The sequence below is a fragment of the Hydra viridissima genome, unplaced genomic scaffold, assembly GCF_058129835.1.
Source record: "Hydra viridissima isolate aposymbiotic clone 2 unplaced genomic scaffold, HvirCarnegie_v1 scaffold_10, whole genome shotgun sequence".
Taxonomy (NCBI): domain Eukaryota; kingdom Metazoa; phylum Cnidaria; class Hydrozoa; order Anthoathecata; family Hydridae; genus Hydra; species Hydra viridissima.
This window is the reverse complement of record NW_028324309.1, coordinates 1,610,252-1,630,615: the sequence shown is the minus strand read 5'-3', so window position 1 is coordinate 1,630,615 and position 20,364 is coordinate 1,610,252. Positions and strand designations below refer to the sequence as shown.

General features: G+C 30.0%; 1 protein-coding gene and 1 long non-coding RNA gene across 3 annotated transcripts; one reads left to right on the top strand and one right to left on the bottom strand.

Moving 5' to 3' along the window:
* The first annotated feature begins 35 nt into the window (after nucleotides 1-35).
* Nucleotides 36-19,189, top strand: LOC149882559 (uncharacterized). 2 transcript variants are annotated; one of them, XR_016456367.1, is made up of 3 exons: nucleotides 36-570; nucleotides 4,827-7,667; nucleotides 7,782-19,189. It is a non-coding gene; the product is annotated as an uncharacterized LOC149882559 (long non-coding RNA). The 2 variants fall into 2 exon arrangements; XR_016456368.1 differs by having other exon boundaries at nucleotides 4,827-13,852; nucleotides 13,949-19,189.
* LOC149882558 (uncharacterized) lies at nucleotides 11,458-20,362 on the bottom strand. Its single transcript, XM_090100325.1, has 3 exons — nucleotides 20,067-20,362; nucleotides 16,019-16,079; nucleotides 11,458-15,937 (listed from the first exon to the last, which is right to left on the bottom strand). Exons 2-3 carry the CDS (start codon nucleotides 16,032-16,034, stop codon nucleotides 15,576-15,578), a joined length of 378 nt encoding a protein of 125 aa, XP_089956451.1. The 5' UTR covers nucleotides 16,035-16,079; nucleotides 20,067-20,362; the 3' UTR covers nucleotides 11,458-15,575.
* Between the last annotated feature and the right edge of the window lie 2 nt (nucleotides 20,363-20,364).

The window sequence follows — 20,364 nt, the reverse complement described above, 5'->3', positions numbered from 1 at the left end:
GAGAAAACTAATGAAGCAAAAATAAAAAAAACAACGATTAGGAAAAGACGTACACACAGAGACTTATTTACCTGTCAAGTAAATTAATGATAAGTAGATATAGCAACGAAACAAATAATAATGGAGAACTATAAAAGCTCAAAAAAGAAGGAATCTTACAGTTTTTTTGGGAAGACAGTTTTTATTGGGAGAGTTAAGAGAAGAAGAATTAGAGTTTTTAAGTGAAGTTTTTGGGAGAAGAGAAAGAGTTTTTGAAGAGATTTAAAAGAGAATTTTAAGAGAAAGAGTTTTAAGAGATTTAAAGAGGATTTTAAAGAAGAAAAAGGATTTTGTTATAAAAAGAGTTTTAAGAGATTTAAAGAGGATTTTAAAGAAGAAAAAGGATTTTGTTATAAAAAGAGTTTTAAGAGATTTAAAGAGGATTTTAAAGAAGAAAAAGGATTTTGTTATAAAAAGAGTTTTAAGAGATTTAAAAGAGGAATTTATGAGAAAAGGATTTTTAAAGATTTAAAGAGAATTTTATGAGAAGTATTTACGAAGATTTTAAAGAGAAACTTACGAGAAGAATTGGTAAGAAAAGATATTTGAGTAACTTTAAATAAGCGTTATTATCTATATTGATTTATTGATATTTGCATGAGTTAATTTTAAGAGAATATATATTGATGAGAATATTTGAGAATATTTATTAAGAAAAATAAGTAAGAGAAGAAGAACCAGTAGTAAGTACTTTTGTTTGCATTTCGATTATTAATATTATTGTTGTTATTACTATATGCGTTAAATATTGTTATTGAAAAGATTGATGCTTTACCGCGCACCTAACATATCCGCGCCATTACATTTACGTCACACAAATATAAGAGTGCTAACCGTTACACATTAATAGAACATTTGTTTGAGTTTTATATTATAGAACATACTGAGGACGGCGAAGTTAAGTTAAGCCTTGTTGATTAGACCTTGCCCATTCCTAACCAAACTATTCCCAAACCTAGCCCTTTCCTAACCAAATACTCCCCAGACCACTAACCTCGATCCCAACCTCCACACACCTAATCCACACATCAAACCAAACCCTTTCCCCTTCCTTTACCCCTTCCTTTACCCCTTTCCCTCAAACGTAAGAAAACATAAACATAAACAATCAAATAATAAATAAAATAAATATTCGAAAATCCACCGCCCTCACAATATTCAAACTATTTTCAAATAAAATATTATTAACAGCAAAAAAATCAACTGATTATATATTACATACATTTGTATAGTATATAAAGTTACGTATTATCATAAATTATGATAGTAATATAAAAACTCTACATATAATATACAAATGTAAAAATTCATTAAATTAAACGCGCTGAGCGTTTTCTTGATGATAAAATTTTTACGTTGCGGACGTTTCAAAGCAGTTAATGGTGCATTTGAAAGAACCAAATATGTTTTAAAAAATGTTTAAAAAAAAAATTAAACGAAATTATAAAGTGCTGTTTCAAAGCATTTTGAATATAGGCGAGGAGAAATCGATGAATAAGATTTATGTATTTTTTTAAATCTAAACTTTTGTTCGATAGAAAACACCGAAAAAGTTCAATTTTCTAAATTCGATTGTTCAAATATTTAAAATGTTTCCATCATTTATCATCCATGATTGCTTCTGTCAAAATTATTGAAGAGTTTTCTGGTTTATATTTCTCTGAAAACTTTCAAATCGCTTGTCTTTTATCAAAATATTCAAGTGTTTTTTTTTTTACCATCTGCTGCTAAAAAAAAATTGTAATAAAATTATCAAAAACAATCTTTGGACCATAAATTTTAGTCCAAGGTCATTGATCTTGACTTCATTTTATATTGACTTATTCACTAATACAAAAAGTATCAATAAAAATGTTAATATAAAATCGCACGGGCGATTTGGTAAGTAAAATCCGCTAAAAAGTCAACCCGGATCATAACAGTCCAATCGTTAAATATTTTAAGAATCATAATCCGAAAATTAATTTACAAACTGCCAGCGAATTTTTATTTTACGGATTCTTTTTATTATTCGGATTCTTATTCCGAAAAATAATTTCGAATTAATATAATTTTAACACTTTGCACTCGAATGGCGACAATATGTCGACAGAGTGAATTCTTAAACACCAATCTATTTGTTTTATTGAAAGTTTGCATGTACCTTTTGCCACTTTTTTTAAGAATATTTTTTTCTGAAATCGATTGTTTTTGTGCACATTCGCAAAAAAGTACCCTCGTGTTACTAGTAGGTCATACAAAAAAAAGTCTTGAGTGCAAAGGAATAATTCGCTTGGCAAATTACACCAATTGCTATAACTAGAAAAATACTTTTCTCCAAAGTATATTCCTTGTTTACTTTTTGCGCCACAAAAAGCTCAAATTTTTCTTTTTACATAAAATTGCCTATTTTACGGCAAATTTAAAAAATCCGTAAGTACGCATTTTTTATAGGATTAATGCAACAGATTAGCATTAAGAATGACTAAAATTGTGCACATGTGGATAAAAGCATGAAATTTCCACCTAAAACTCAGAAAATTAAGCTGATCATTTTAAGATATGGTGGCAAAGCATAGCATGACCAGAACTGTCTTGAATCCATGATGGCAATTACCGCCATCTTGGATTTATAAAAACTTCATTAAATTTTAATCCGTTTAACTAATCTTGGCCAAAATTTAAGGGATGATAGATCATCCGAAGTTTACATTGATCATATATGCGCCAATGAGGGGGAATGGGGCTTGGGCATGGCCCTCTTGCCCAAGAAATACCCCCCTCCCCGATGCATTTTTTTATTAAATATTTCTAAAAAACTTGTTACTCAATAAAAAGTTTTAAGCAGCTAATACATACATACATACATACATACATACATACATACATACATACATACATACATACATACATACATACATACATACATACATACATACATACATACATACATACATACATACATACATACATACATACATACATACATACATACATACATACATACATACATACATACATACATACATACATACATACATACATACATACATACATACATACATACATACATACATACATACATACATACATACATACATACATACATACATACATACATACATACATACATACATACATACATACATACATACATACATACATACATACATACATACATACATACATACATACATACATACATACATACATACATACATACATACATACATACATACATACATACATACATACATACATACATACATACATACATACATACATACATACATACATACATACATACATACATACATACATACATACATACATACATACATACATACATACATACATACATACATACATACATACATACATACATACATACATACATACATACATACATACATACATACATACATACATACATACATACATACATACATACATACATACATACATACATACATACATACATACATACATACATACATACATACATACATACATACATACATACATACATACATACATACATACATACATACATACATACATACATACATACATACATACATACATACATACATACATACATACATACATACATACATACATACATACATACATACATACATACATACATACATACATACATACATACATACATACATACATACATACATACATACATACATACATACATACATACATACATACATACATACATACATACATACATACATACATACATACATACATACATACATACATACATACATACATACATACATACATACATAAAAAAAAACTATAAATATTGTTTATCTATTTTTCAAAACTTTTATATTTTATTTGTGATGCGATTTGTTTTTTAATCGTTTTTTTTTAATCGTTTTTTTAAAAGTGCAATAGGATTGGATATATTTAGACTATGCGGTAATTATACGGTAATTTATAAAAAATTTTCTTGCAAAAAAAAATATTCCGTGAAAGTGACGTAATTATTCTTTATCTTTCTCCAACTCATTTACCATACCTTTTTAATAAAACTGGACGTGCCACCATATCTTAAATGCATTGGATACTTATTTTCTACATCTAAAAAACGTTTCATGCATTTATCCACTCTTGCACAATTGTTGTGCTAATTTGCTACACTAGATTGCAGTTTTGAAAATAGCGTACTTACGCAAAATTTTAATTTACGCAAAAATTTTCCGTAATTACGCATTTTTTTGCGTTTCGCATAACAAGCTTTTTAGGGTTGAAGTCAGTCCTATTTGGAAATCCTTATCTTAAACAATTCGTTCAACAAATCAACAAGTCTTATATTTTCACTTACTTCTATTACGGTAAACGATTATTCTATTGCGGTAAACGATTATTCTATTTCGGTAAACGATTATTCTATTAATAATTTTTTTAAAAGTGAAGAACTTTATGAATTTAACTTTTGCGGATTTTTTTTTTTGCAGATCCTTTCAAATTTCAGAATTCCTTTCAAAAAATGACAGTTTTGTGTGCCTCAAAAATTTCATTTTTTTATTAAGACAAATATTAAGGAAATATTGAGGAAAATATTTTTAAAAAGTCCGTTAACCGAAAATGTTATTTGATCTGTGTTTTCGAATTTTTAATCCGAAAAGTAATCTCGTATTAACAATCTGATCCATTTTTACGGATTTCAAATTCAATAAATAATCCGAAATATTCGTCCGATCCGATCTCATAAACTTAATCCGAAAAATAATTCTATTCGTTTCTCTTTTTTTTTGTTATTTCACTTTTTTTTTTCTTTTCAGATGCCTAAGCTATATAATATTTTGGAATACTTCAACAATGTGGTGGAAAACAAAGCAAATGGAAAGGCCTGAGGCAAAACATGCATGGTCAATGAAAGCACCATAAGTCCTTTAAGGAACCAGTTGAAAAGAGCCCATTTGAATTTATGTAAATAATTAGAAAGAAAAGATAAGGAAAAATCAATGGCTCTAAATATTTTTGATGAGCTTGCTTCTGAAGACTCAGATTTTGAACAAACACAAGAAAGAGGAAAGTAGAGGAGGTGTCCAGACACAGACAAATACACCTGCATCACCACAATCTGAAGCAAGTGGAGCTTGTGGCATTTTCAGCACGCAGACACAGAACGGTAGGAAACAGGCTACCAAACCAGATTGGGAAGCCAGTGACATCAATCAAATAAGAACTGCTGTTGACTTTATTAAATAGGTGATTGAGGACAGTCGACTATTTTTTATAGTAAAAACTGAGGCATTCACCCAGATGATTGAAACTGCAATAAACGATCAATTCAGAGCCATTACAATAAAGAAAATGTCTACAAAATATATTCCTCTCCTTTTTAAATTCATCAAGAAACAAGTAAAAAACATTTTCAATACAGACAAGTCAAATTTTGATGGAGTGGTCTTCACATCCGACGAGTAGACCACTGATCACACCAATTTATCTTTCATGAGCCATACAGTCTACTATATAGATTCAAAGTTCCAATTAAAGCGCTGCTTCGTGGAAATGTTCTACTTTTCCAAACAACTGGCGAAAGTATTACCAAGAAGCTTAGTAAATCTATTAATAAATTTTTGAATCTAAACTGAATAACGTTCGACAAACATGAACAATGGCCGACGGAGCAGCTAATGTCCAAGTAAGTGTTTGAAAATCAATTGACGTATAAAAGTGTAACTTGGTGTGTCAACCACCGTCTAAATCTAGGTCTCAGTGGTGTTGTTGATGATAAAAGATGTCCGAAGTGGCCAATTCTAAGCCACAAAATAACAAAATTAGTAGCTCACTTCAACCAGTTCTCTCAAAAAACCATGACTTTAGTTAGTGCAGAGATGCCCCACAAGATGGAACTTTGATCTCCATCAAATGGATTCAGTGGTGGATTATTTTCTGGCAACGCATTCTTTAAAGACCCCACTATTGCTGGAGGTTGTAAGTTGACAGATCTTTTAACTAGTTAAAACTGCTGTAAAGAAAGCTGCGAAAGAACTGTCAGAAAAAGAATTTTTGGGTAGCCAAAGTACATCTTCCCCTTCAATGTTTGATAATGAGGATGATAGCAACTTTGTTTTTACTGAACTGCTGAGGAAGAAAGTGTTTGTTTCAGCTTACATTAATCCTGGGGGTGAAACATGCACCAAGAAAGTTATTTAAGCTGAAATTGAGGGGTATTTGAATGCAAAACCAGTTTCAGCAAATAAAAATGTACTGGAATTCTGGAAATAAAACGAGTATATTAACCCATAAATCACAATTGTGTGGCCAGGAAATGAATTTGGAAAATAATTAACTTTCAGTGTGATTTTAACACCTTTTTTTATTTCTTAACATGCAAATAATTTAGAACATTGGATATTTGAATATCAGAAAAAAATAAAAACGAGTCTTGTTTCAAAAGCATTCCTTATTCTGAATTCGCATTAATGCGCAAAAATAATATCGATTCGGAATCCGAAAAAAAAAACATTCGGACTGCAATCCGGTCCGGAAGTACCGGACCAAATTATAATCCGAAAAAATTATAATCCGAAAAAATGGCCTTCCGACACATTATTTCTGGTTCAAACCAATCCGTAAATAGTTTGAACTAATCAGTAAAGATAGTTCGGTGCACAATCCGACAGTCCAATAAACAGTAACGGTTCGGCGATCTCTATTATAATCTATATCAAAAATACCAAATGATCCAAGGCGTACTACCTCAGATTTCCTTCAAATATTGACCACCGGCAGTTTTTATACAGAAAACACAACTCAGGAAATTTAAGCTTGGTTGATCAATCTGTTCAAAAATTCTGCTTGAACCAATATTGACCAATATGGGCATAATTGATTTTTACAAAGCCATAACTCTATAATTAAAAAAACGGCGATCAACTAACGTTTTGTATAGTTATAGTTTTTAGTTAATTTAATCCATTTTTACAGTTGTTTTTAACAGATACCAAATGATTTTAGAGTTATTGGGCTTAAGATTGCTAATTATTGAAAACTTAGGGTTTTTTTTAAACTTTGACATTCGTAAATTTCATACTTACTCATAGGTAATACCCAATTTTTGTTACTTTTGTGTACTTAGTTTAACAACTTGTTACAAAAAATTAAAATTATTGAACGCTTGCAGCAGCCTGGTAAAAGATCACTGTTTTTGAGAAAGAGGACTGATTATACTCACTTTGTAAGCCCAGAAAATATGATTGCCTCTTTATTGGGAATATACAACTCCTAGAAGTAGGTCAATTTAAAAAATTTGTAAAACATTTTTAGTCTCAGAACATCTTGTTAATAAAGCCCGAAAGTTGAAAAATGAAATAAATATGCTCACTAAACCTAAGGCTAGAAAAAGGCAAACTTCGGAAGATATTGTTTAACAGAAATCTCACAAATTTATAATGTCCAGGAAAAAAAAGTTTCTGTGTACATAAATAATATAAATGCACATAAACAAAAACACTTAATGTTATTTCATTTGAAGGAAGTTGATCTAGAGTTTAAGAAGTTATGAAAGTTATGTTTGCGTAGAATGATTTTCATTTTGATGACAAGATCAAATAAAAGCAATAGTTATCAATTGACTGAACGGTTCTTGCATCATTTAATTCATTGAAGCAGTAAGTAAAGCTTTGTGTAATCTTTTTTACCATCACTTTTTAAATGAAGCACAAATCTTCATTTATCAGAGGCGAAACAAAAATTAGACTGTCATTAGTGTCTTATTCTTATAGATTTTGCAGAAAACTATAGTTCTCCAGTGCAATATGCATTACAAGGATTTTACAAGTAAGCTGATCAAGTAACCTTTCATCTGTTTGCTGTTTATTATAAAGGTGAAAAAGATCAACTCAAAGGTGACTGCTATTTTATCATTTTTGATCAAGTTCATGACCAAACCGCAGTTCATTGCATAATAGCAAGACCAAAAGCAATTCATTTTCTCACTAAGTTACTCCTTACGGTAAAAATCAAACTTCCCTCAATAAATAAAATACTTTAGTGATGTCGCAGCGCCGCTGTACAGTTTTATTCAACTAAAAATATCTCATAAACTAAATGTATCAATTGAAAGATTAGAAAATAAATGCGGAGGATCACTTCTTTGCTACATTCAAAAGCAAAAGTTCACATGATAGAATAGGAAAAACTATAAAAAGAGAAGCAGGGAAAGTTTCGAGAAATATTTACAAATCAGATACTCACACTACACGAAGTGTTTAAATGGGCTGTACAAACACAAAAGGTCTTTACATATTTTATCCTTCAAGTGACATTAATAATCACAAAACCTTTTTCAACATCTAAAAATGGTACGAAGAGATGCAGACAGTCTAAGGCATGCAAAGCTATCAGTTATACAAGATGGAGAGGAACTGTTTTCCGTTTGACTAAGTAATGCATAGTAAGTGCTCCATTCTTTAACGGTAGAGAGAGAGAGAAATTGTGTTTATAATCCGCCAGCAACTGCCTTGTGGACTTATCCAAACCACTCCAGGGAAGACCCAGTAGCACGTCGACCCTGAGTTTGCCTACCCTTTGAGGAATGGACGGAAAAAAAGAAGAGCATCAGTTTAATACAAGCACGCCGGCCTAGCCAGCCCGCTCAATCTTAGCGATTAGGCAGAGAAGCGGTAGATATTCTGATGATTACAGTCAAACTATAGATGATTATGACACTATTACGAATTTATTAAATCAGTGATAAACAACTTTGTGCTACTTGTGGTTTATATGTATATAAATTGCTGATTTTTTTAACATCTTATTTTCACTCTTTCATAATATAACATAACTTAAATGATATTTTTAAACTTCTACCTTTAAACTACAAAAGCATAAAAGTTAAAGGGCTACATTTGTGTCATAAGATAAAGTTTTCTGTTTTTGTTTTTGTTATTGACTACATGTAAAACCTCCAGGATATAAAGCTATTTTATTTCAACTGTTAACAGTATTTTCTGGGCTCACAACGTAAATCTAATTTTTCATACTTTTTTTTTTTAAATTAATTTTTAAACAGGCTGTTGAAAGTGTTTAATGAGCTTTTAACGCAAAACTAACTTTTTATCACAAGCGGTTAAACACAAATGGTTTACCAAAAAACTACTCTAACTTTGCAATATTTAGCAGCTTTGAGGTACCATAACTCTGAAATCGTTTGGAAGCTGTCAAAAATAACTTCAAAAATGAATTATATGGGTTAAAACTATGAATACACAAAATGTCAGATGACCATTTTTTTTTATCTATAAAGTTATGGTCCATCAAATATCGAAAAAAATCTACTGTAAGCTCCAGATACTCAAACTTTTCGTATATTGGTCAATAATAATTCAATCATAGCTTTTTCACAGAAATTGTTGGGTTTTCTGGAAGAAATCTGCATGTAGTCAAAGTTCGAAGTAAAACTGAGGGATACCCATGAGAACTTTTAAAAAACTAGATGATTTTGTATGAGATGACCTATTTCATATGAAAGTTTTAAAAAAATTTAACCAACAGCTATTTATTCATTTATACTAAAATTAAAAAATTTGTTACCAAGGAATAGTCTTTAAGCATTACCATTTGAAGATGAAAGAATTTTGGTTAGACGAGCAACAGCGCTTTCAAATACATTGGGAACATAATGAAGGCCGTCCCAGGGACCATCAGGGTATGATGCCGACATCCAATAAACATCCAGTACTGGAAGTCTCTCTTGGCTTATCTTTTTGACTCAGTAAGCATTCCATTCAATAATTCTCTGTAAAACAATATCCCATTATAAGATATTGACATTATTATTCTTTTATTTATCTTTTGAGAACACCACATTATCATACTTCAGGTATTTAAAATAAATATCAAAACACAAACCTGATTTACAATGAAACGGTTTTCATAAACATACTTTATATCATGATAAACCGGGGTAGTTGTTTTCCATATTATTTTAGCAAAACCATTAATCACATTGTTAGTTCGTAAATCAGAAATCATATCAACAAACTTATCCATTAGCATCTTCGCCTGACTCATACTTAAAGTTCGCAGAACATGCAACCCAAAGTTAATGAGTAACACACTGTTGTTATTTTTCATTTCATCTGTTAATAAAATACTTTTAATGTCAATTAAAAATTGATTTTCATCAAAATCTTTATTATCAAAAAAATAGTTAATGCTTTCATTTGTTAAAGGATAGATCCATGTATGAGTATTTTTACAAATGTACATTTTTAAGCAAAGGTGGGTGCTTTTCAAACTTTCATACAAGTACCATTGCAAAGAATCGCCGAAAATCCATAACACTCTGCTTTCTGATTTATTGCTGGAGGTTTTGGAAAGTTCATTTAGTATTAGGTTCCTTTCAAAAGAATCGCTTTCTTCAGATGTGATGTAAGCATTATTACTCCAATATCCATGAGCTGCATTAATGATGCAAAAATGTTGTGACTCCCACTCTTGCTTAATTTTGCTACGTTGCGGAAAAAAACCAGTAAGAGAGTTGTTTGATCTCGCCTCGATTGCAAACATTTTGGCCAAATAAATCCTGTCAATCTGCTTTCCAAAATACTTTTCAGTTTGTTGCCTTGCCTGATAGTTACCTACATCATCATCAAACAGTACTGTTAACTATTAAGAATATAGATATTTAGTAAATCACTCTTAAATCTTAACCAAAGGTATTTTCTAATTTTACATTACCTACATTATTTTAGCTCTAAAACTCAACATAATTTAAAAAACAATTTTTAAATTATTTTTTTTCCTTTGATTGAATTGTAAATATCTTTCCCAAACAATAGAGAAAATAGTACAAAGTATGGAAACACACTTCTGTAAAAAAAGGGGTTTAACGTCGACCTAAAAAAAGCCTTTTTTGAGATTGATGGCAACAAGAATAACCGTTTAAAAGACACCAAGCGGGCTCCTGGCGAAAAGGGCAACTAGGGCCCTATATGCACAACATGTCACACTCAACTGACATTAATCAGAGTCTTGCAAAAGTATTAAAATATGAACAGTAATTATCATCATTATTATTGCTTCATTATTATAATGTACAGATTGTTTTTTTCACAGCAAAATGTTTCAAGAAACGTAAACAATTTTATTTAAAATAATTGTTGATTCGTGTAGGAACATGTCTCAACTATTTCCAATGCTGTACAAAAAAACTTACACAGCCTAGGCTAACTTTCAAATCGAGTCCCCAGATGGGCTTTTAACAACTTCAAAGAAAAAAAACAGTGTAAAAGGAAAAAGAGACCTACATCATACAAAAACATAATATGTGGGCATAATATTATACATGCATTATTTTTTGTCATGTAACCATATGTTGTGATTATCAAGTTTTTCAAAGAATTTAGCACTTAAGAAAACTGTTTTAAAAACAAAATTTTAAAAAAGGCATATCAGTACTATATTAGATTTTTTTTTTTAATAGTCAACATAAACAAACAATGAGGTCTAAAACAAACCTAAACAACATAAATCAACGATTGTGAGGATAGTTAATTTTTCTCACCAGTTGTACAGAAGTTTGCGAACTTTAGCATGGACAAATGCAACTATCAGATCTTCCATGTCCAAATTCACACGAATATTTCTTTTGATTGAAATCAGAGCAAGTCCTGTGAGCTTCTCTTGTGACATGGATTATCTTAGGTATGGCTTGATCAACTGTAAAGCAGAGAAGCTTCTTTCCTCGGATGCTACTAATACTGGAAGTGTAAGGACGAGATGCAAAAAGATGCTGAGGTCACAGTACAATAATAGCTGCCCACTGTAAATGTTGTTCAGCATGTCTTGTGAACACTAAGAGATATGCTGTTGATTGTCTTTTTAAAGGAGGAAAGTGGATGTCGTGAATATTGTTTTAATTTTTCAATTTTATAAATAAAAAAATTGCATACAGATTCTCTGGTAACAACTCAGACAAGTATAGTTGAGAAGTTATAGAATCTAGGAAAAAAGAATGCTTTGTTCGTGCCTTCCAACATAAGAGCGATAGCGTTCACATAATTTAATTAGTAACGTTAAATCCCTAAAATCACTTTGATGCTTTATGATAGTTGGTAATCTTTTCCAATAAAGAAGAGGACAACTTAGCAAGACTTATTCTGCTTCTTTAAGCACATAAAATAAACCACTTTTCTGCTTTATTTAATACTTGGCTTGGCATTATGGTTAATTTGAACTAATAACAAACAATTTAAAAGAATATTTATATTAAAAGATAAGACATCTTTTCATTTTATGTCTTATTTTATTTAATTTCATTTATGTCTTATCTTATTTTAAATTATGCTTAAAAGTTTTGATAAAATTTGCATTTATGTAGAGTGGTTTGGCAGTTATTACATCAAATTTTAGTGTATACTTTTATAGTCATGTGATATATATTTCTGATAATATTCTAGCGAATTTGCATGCTTCATTATTTTCCATTAGAAAGTGGAATAATGAAATAGACACACAGGCAGTCTATTATGTTTACTGTATATGCTCAAATTTTATACCATGTTATTTTAGTGGAGATAATTCTAGTAAGAAAATTTTATACCATGTTATTTTAGTGGAGATAATTCTAGTAAGAAAATTTTATACCATGTTATTTTAGTGGAGATAATTCTAGTAAGAAATGTAAGAGAACTTCAAAAAAAATATGTGTCATTTTTTTACTAAAATTTAGTACTTAAAGCGCTTAACAAATCCGTTGTAGCAAACTGTAAAGCTGGTTGGTCTAATAGTCAAAAAAATTCAACAGTTCATTTTCCAGAAGAAAGCAATTTACGAGAACGATGGATACACTTTGGTAATAAAAGATATAAGGTTCTGTAAAAATATTCAACTATTTGTGTTGACCAATTTGATGAAAAATTTATCAAATACTAAATATATTATTTTAAAGGTTCATTTAAAATTGTTTTCAGTCTGAAATTTAAATCATTTTTTGTACTAATTTTGATCAAACTTTTGAAACAAAGTTTCCTAGTCTTATTGCATGTGTTTCACACTTATCGTATATATTGTTCAAACACTCGTGTAACTGAAAATGTTATGTGTTATCTTAAAATGTGCTTTGAGTCAGATCTATAATGTACTCATGGCTTCAAATGAAAGATTAATGCATTTTTAACATTTTTAAAAATGTTTTTAAGTATATAAATTGAAAAAAAAGGAATATTAAATAGACATTTGATAAGTATTAATATAAATATTACTATGAATTAAAACTAAAGATAAATCTGTTTCAAACATTTTAGTAACTACTTTTTAAGTTCTTAAACTGAAAAAGATTAGAATAATCATCATGATTATTTGAGTCGTAATCCATCTTATTGTCAACACTTAAATGTAATTCGATTTCACACTCAAACATTTCATGAATAACATTCTCTTCCCTTTTCAAAATGTTTTGAATTAAAAAGTTCCGGTTTTTATAAAACCACTTTGGATGTTATTTGCCAAAGAAGGATTGTTTATGGATGAATTTAACACTACGGGTACGGTACGGTTTTCCTTTATTTCTTGTATTTTATGGTCGATCTCCCATTATCGGCAAAAATAATTCCAATTTCATTTCCCCAAAATGCAACTACATCGAGTAGCTGAAAGATTTGCTTTGTTTTGCTTTATTCTCACATGTATTACACGTGTTACTTTATTCCCACATGTGTTACATGTGGGAACAAAACAACAGAAATTGTTTGTTTTTAGGGCAAAACTCGCTAAGCTCGATAACAAATGTGATTAAAAAATGCTTAGTGATGGAGCAAATATTTCCCTGGAATTTACTGAAAATAAAGTGGTAATGCTTTCTTTATTACTTCGAGCACTTTCTTTATATGTCCATATTGAAAAAACGCATTGAATCATTCAAATATCGATCGTTTTCTCCCAATAGCATAAGAATTTCAGCAAACCAATCTCTTATGGCATTTTCAGTTACTCTCTAGCTTGGTTTAAATATTCACCGAGTTTTTAAGATAACTCTTCATGACGACGTAGAGATGCATAGAACCAACCTTTTCCACGACAATTGTGAGTAAATTTTCATATTTTTGGATTTCATGTAATTTTTAAAGTATCTAACAGCTGTATCTCAGAAATGGCGAATCCTATTCTGGTAAACTTTCAACTACCTTGTTTTTAATGTGTTCACCCAATATCGATTATTATCGATTATATCGATATATCGATTCATAACCACATTTTTGTATCTTTATGGAAGCTCTTCCAGATATTTTTATCGCAAAACGTCTGATAAGAAATTCCAAACGTCCTAATTGCTACGTACGCAACCATAACTTTTTAACAGCAACATTAGCATCATTTACTTGTTTATCTGTATGCTGAAGTTTATACCGTTGAAGAAGAATATATACAATTAAAGCAATATCCGTTTTTATTTTTAAAATATGATAAGTAGAGAATCACTTATTGTTAGTTAATACTAACCGTACGTTCAAGAATACTAAATTTATACCATAATGGTGAGCAGTTTTATCGATTTTAATAATTACTTATGTTTTATTTACCTGTATTAGTTAAATTTAGAAATAAACTTTTATATAATCTTTTAAAAATTCGTCCAGCTTGAAACGCTTTTCACTGCTGTTAAAACATGTTTTTTAAAGTGCGAACGCTGTGTTAATAAATGTAACAATGAGTTGCGGCTATTTTGAATTCAAATAGAATTGCATGGCCATGTTGTTCATGCATAAAATACAAATATAAACATTAATTAACTACTTGTCGCGAAATTTCTGATTGATTTTTAAAAGCCTTCGATAAGTGTAGATTCACAGTAAATGTGGAAACAACCCGAATGTTTTCAAAGATTCTTTCATAAAATTTGTTACAATTTTTAATTCACGCCATTTTTTAGTGAATTTTCAGTTAAAGTAAAAATTGTCTTGCGATGTTTTATTTTTTTGTAAATTTCTTATTGTTATTTGTTATCATTACTGGTATTCTGTTTGTAAAATATATACAATCCTTTCTCATGAATATAATGTCCCTTCAATTTCACTCAATGATTTCAATTAAATACATCCTTTTTTCGTATGTAAAAAAAACACACTCTCAAAACGTGCCATCAAGTCAGACGAATGCACATACATTACATCTGTGAATGTGTAATGTATTACTTGGGTACTTCAAAACATTTAGTCAGATTTTTGATTCATAAAAATATAATACATTTTTATAAACCTAGTTTATTCTTTTTGCCCAAGTATCCAAGATGTAATCTGACTTAACTCCATCAATTATTTTTACTAAAGTTGCGTTTATATTGGTGAACAAGATCTTTAAAGTATAAACGCCTGGATTAATGAAATAAAACGAATCGCACTATTCGTAGACAATCGCACCATTTCCCATCGATCGCATTTGATTATCAAAGCTCAAGTATCCAAGGTATAATTTAGTCAAAAGAATAGGATGAAATGGGTTTTTGTATTTCCTTCTTTGCGAGGCGGTGTATTGTTATATATTAAAATTAAGTTTTGCACATTTTACATTTTTGGTTAACATAAAGTATTACCTTTTATAAACCAATCTTTCGGAGGATCTTTCTCAGCATCAAAATTGCTAAACTCTAGCATAAAGCTTACTTTATAGCTGCCTTCTGTTGGGATTCTAAACACTCTGGCATAAATTCCTTTTCCTGTGTATATCAATGGAACAACAAAAGATGCCGGTCCCAAAATTCTAACCCACCAAAAGTCTCCTCCTTCAGTAATTCTGTTACAATAATCAAATGCGGTTAAGAATATATAACTTTTTGAGCTAGTTGGTACCAGTGAGACGTTAAAAAGCACTTTACTAATATCTGTTCCTTGGCAAAAATCATTTTTCGCATGTCGAGTCGCTCTTTTTAAACGAGTAACTTTTTCAAAAGAGATAAGTGAATTAAAGTAAAATAATATAAAAAAAAAAAACAGATATTATAAACCACAATCCACAATACCATCATTGCATTCCATTTCTTAACGCTCGTCATTCTTGTAACAAATTTAACTGTACACCAACTAAAAAAGAAAAAATTCAGACATTACAATATTGTTGTAGTTAGTTTGATATTATCAAAGTGATAAAGTTAAATATGGTAAAACTGAAATTTATTAAATCACCTAAATCAAAGATTTGTAATAATCATTAAATGATCATTACAAATATTAAATTTGTAACGATATATAATAGATTTGTAATGACAATAGATTTGTAATGATATATAATGATCATTATAATGATCATTAAATGATCATTAAATGATCATTAAATGATCATTAAATGGTCATAAAATAGTTATGAAACGATTAAATTTGTTCTTGGAATGCTGAGCTTATTTTTGGTTTTTGGCCAAGCAAAACAAAGTATTTCTACTTTTGTGCTTACTGGGTAAATTGCAATGAAGACACATGTAAAAATTTCCTCTTAGCAACGTCCAAAGTTATTAACAAACCACAGTATAAAGATTTTTCATAACAAAAAAAAAAAACTTGAAGCTTTTAGTATATTGCGGAGTTTTAAAAAATGAAAATTCTATTTAACAACTGAAATACTACATGAACTATTTACTGTTTTTTGTGTAAAATATTTTGTGTGGTGATCTAAAACAATTATGTGACATTTGGTTTATCAACTTGAAACTTCTATTTAACAACTGAAATACTTCTTGAACCATTTACTGTTTGTTGTGTAAAATATTTTGTGTAGTGATCTAAAACAATTATATGACATTTGGTTTATCAACTTTGCTTTGATGGCTAATGAAAATAACCAGTTTTGCCTCAAATTTACAAATTTATGGTGCAGGTAATAAAATCACAAAATATCAGGTCTGTTCATATACAACCTTAAAGGTGTTTTACCTAAACAAGATTAAATGAACATTAAGGGAGATGTTAATTTTTTTAAGCGAGATGTTGATTTTTTTTTTTTTGATTTGAGTAGTGATGAGTATTTGGCGCGATACTTAGAAGGTACAAACCAAAGTACCAATGAAGCATTTAGTGAAATTTTCTCTCGTGATTGCCAGAAAACACTTTTATTTAAAGCATCTGATAGAAGTGGGTATGTTTTCATGAGCAGTAAAATTTAATGATGTATTTTCAGCTCTGACCAATTTCTTGAAGTGCCTTTATTTAACACCAGGAAAATTATTTGTTGAGCCTGCTTTGATATTTAATAGTAAAAGAGTCAAATTTATACAGAAAAAATCAGCTGATACTGTTTAATATCCAAAGAAAAACTTAAGAGTTATCAGGAAAGAACTTATTTATAAAGCAAAAGACCAGTTGAAAGTTATTCTAAAGTATGTAGTGCTATGTAGTGCCATGGCTGAAGCAGACATTCCCAGAAAACAGTAACATTTTTCAACAGGACAATGCACCTTGTCATTAGTCCAGAAAAATTCAGGACAATATGGCTAGTATGGCCATATTGTCCTGAATTTTTTAGTTGGCCGAAACACTTTTGGACATTATCCAGCCCTGACCAGAATCCCCTTGGCTATAGTGTGTGGAGTGTAGTTGAGTGTAAGGGTTGCAAAAAGGCCCATTTAAGTGTGAAGTCACTAAAGTCATCAATTACCCGTGCTTGGAACTCAATGTCAAGGAACTATATAAAAAGCACCCGCGAGTCCTTCTGTCCTAGGCTTGAACCAATTATAAAAAAAAAGGAAACCTAGTTGAATGTTAAGGTGGGAAAAGTATTTATCTTAAACTTTTTTCCTATTAACATTCCATGAATATAATTTTGTGATGCTTTAAATGTTTTGAAATATGTTTTAAAAAGTTCGCGAATCGTTGCCGCACCCTGCATATATCATTTTTAAATAAAATTTTCAGGATAATCCTGCAAGTATTCATAGAATTATGAGATAATATTCTTTGAACTTTACCTCATTTTTTAAATTCTCTCAATGCTTATAGCTGCAATTACAGATCTTAAACAATTTCCGGGAAAAAAATCCTCTTTTACCATCAGCAATTGCGATTTGTGGCTCAATTTGAAGAAGCAGAAACAGAGTTTGATATCCTACGAACAGTAAGACCACGGGAACGGCGTTCATTGTACAATGAATATAGATTTTGCTTCAAAACTGTTAACGTCAGACGAAGCTCATTTGTTTGAGCTGAATGGAAGAGTAAACAAACAAAATTGTAGATTCTGGGGGAATTGTAAATCCATGGCCAACTCAAGGCCTTAAAAATCGTTTTTAAGGTTACTGTATGGTACGGAGTAACAGCCCATTTCATTGATGAACCAATTTTTTGTGTTAAGAAAGCAGAGTTAATGGAATTAGCGTCAACGGCGTGCGCTACAGACAAATGATTTTAAAAATATTGTGCCCGAAATATATCAATTGGGACTGTAGAGCATATGGTTTGAAATGGAAAGTGCTATGGCTTATGCTGCTCGAGAAACAGAGGGTAGATTACCCAAGATTTTTCATAGTGTCCATAGAGTTTTAAAAATAAAGTTCCAGGACTTTCATAGACATTCCTGAACTTTTATTTCCATTTTCCCGGATATTTTAATTAATAAACTCGTGAAATTTTAAAATAGATATTCTATGAAAATTTAGTAAAGTAAAAGCGAGTATAATTGAAAGGCATGTACAGTTGATAAACTTTTGTTTTTACAGTTTTATGAATTATCTTTTAAAAAGAAAAATACTAAAAAAGTTTCTTATAAAATTACTATGTGGACTTTTTTTGACTTTTTAACACGAGTTAAAAAAACTTCCTATGAGTAAATTATTTTAAATCTTATTCACTAACTGATTTCCCCAGTTTCGTAAATAAAAACTTTCAGCACTAAACATAAAATGTAAACATAAAATTTTAGTTTGGTAGTAAAAATTCTGCAGAAGATGATCATTTTTGCAGAATAGAATTTGTTAGTGTCGGAAGAAAATGATGAAGAAGAGCTGAAAAAAATAAAAATTTCTTGTTTAATTGAACATGCTATTTCTTTTACATATTTACGTAATTATTTCATACTTATTAACCAAATTTAATTACTCATCTAGTCCTTATCCAAATATAAGTCACCCAAGTCAATTATTAACTTAAAAAAACAATTACTCTATCTCAGTCAATAAAGATAGGTGCACACAATAACAAACAAAAAAGGAATTACACTGATGAACAACTCAATGCTACGATTGCATAGATAAAACATGGTGACTTATCATTATGTAAAGCATCATTTATCTGCGACATTCCAAAGGCAACTTTATCGTTCAGGTAAAAGGACCCTGCAAGCTCAATTGGTAGTGGCCCAGTCCCCATTTTAAGTACTTTTACTGAGTTAACGTTAGTTGAAATGCTTATTAAACTTACAGATTGGAATGTCGGTAGAACCTGCAAAAAAATACTTCAACTTGTTGCTAGTTATTTACAACATGAAACAAACAAATTTATTTACGAAAGGTAAATCAAGGTTATGTTTTCTTCTTTGTATGTTTTCTAAACTTTTATAGTTTTTCGAGCATCATTTAGCTTTGTTTTTTCTATATGTGATTTAGTTTTTGTCTTTTTCTTTAATCTTAAGACAGATATATTATTGATACGCTGTTGATGTTAAGAGAACCTTTACAATTAAAAGTTTTCGATAAAATAAGTAAAACTATCTCAATCAAATCAAAAGAAAACGAATTAAAATTTTTTTTCTAAGCTGCAACCGAAAATACTTTACTGATTGTTGAAATCCCTTTAAAATCAAAAGATTTTTTTATTAAAAATCTTAACATTTGATGCGCAGTCTCCAGACTTTTTGAAGGTAGTTTTATATTGTTGTTATTGGAAAAGAGGGTGCAGTTGTGTACCCTCTTTTCCAATAACATATAACAGTAAAATGTAATAGAGGTTTAACGAGGTATAGGTTTGAAGGTCATATGAAAAGAATCGTCCTTAGTAAATTTTAACTATAATAATTCTCAATATACTTTTTTTTTACTATTATGTGATGGTGGTATTCTTTACATTAATGAAATAATATTTTCTTACTTTCCTTGCGGTGTCTAATACTGTATATATGCAATCATCTTTATCAATTTCTCCGCTTTTACTCTTCTAGCTCTTCTTTAAACAAATTACTTTTTCTTCTTCTTTTTATCAGAAACGATGTAGCTTTTACATAGCGTTCTTTAACCAATTTTCTTCTCTGACTACTGCCGAACTCTTTTCTCTTTCTGTTACTTTCCTTGTTTTCTTTCCGCTCTTCTGACTTTTCTTCTTTCCGCTTTATCGTTTGATAAAGCGGAAAGAAGAAAGTCTTTCATTTTTAGCTTTTCTTCTTTCCGCT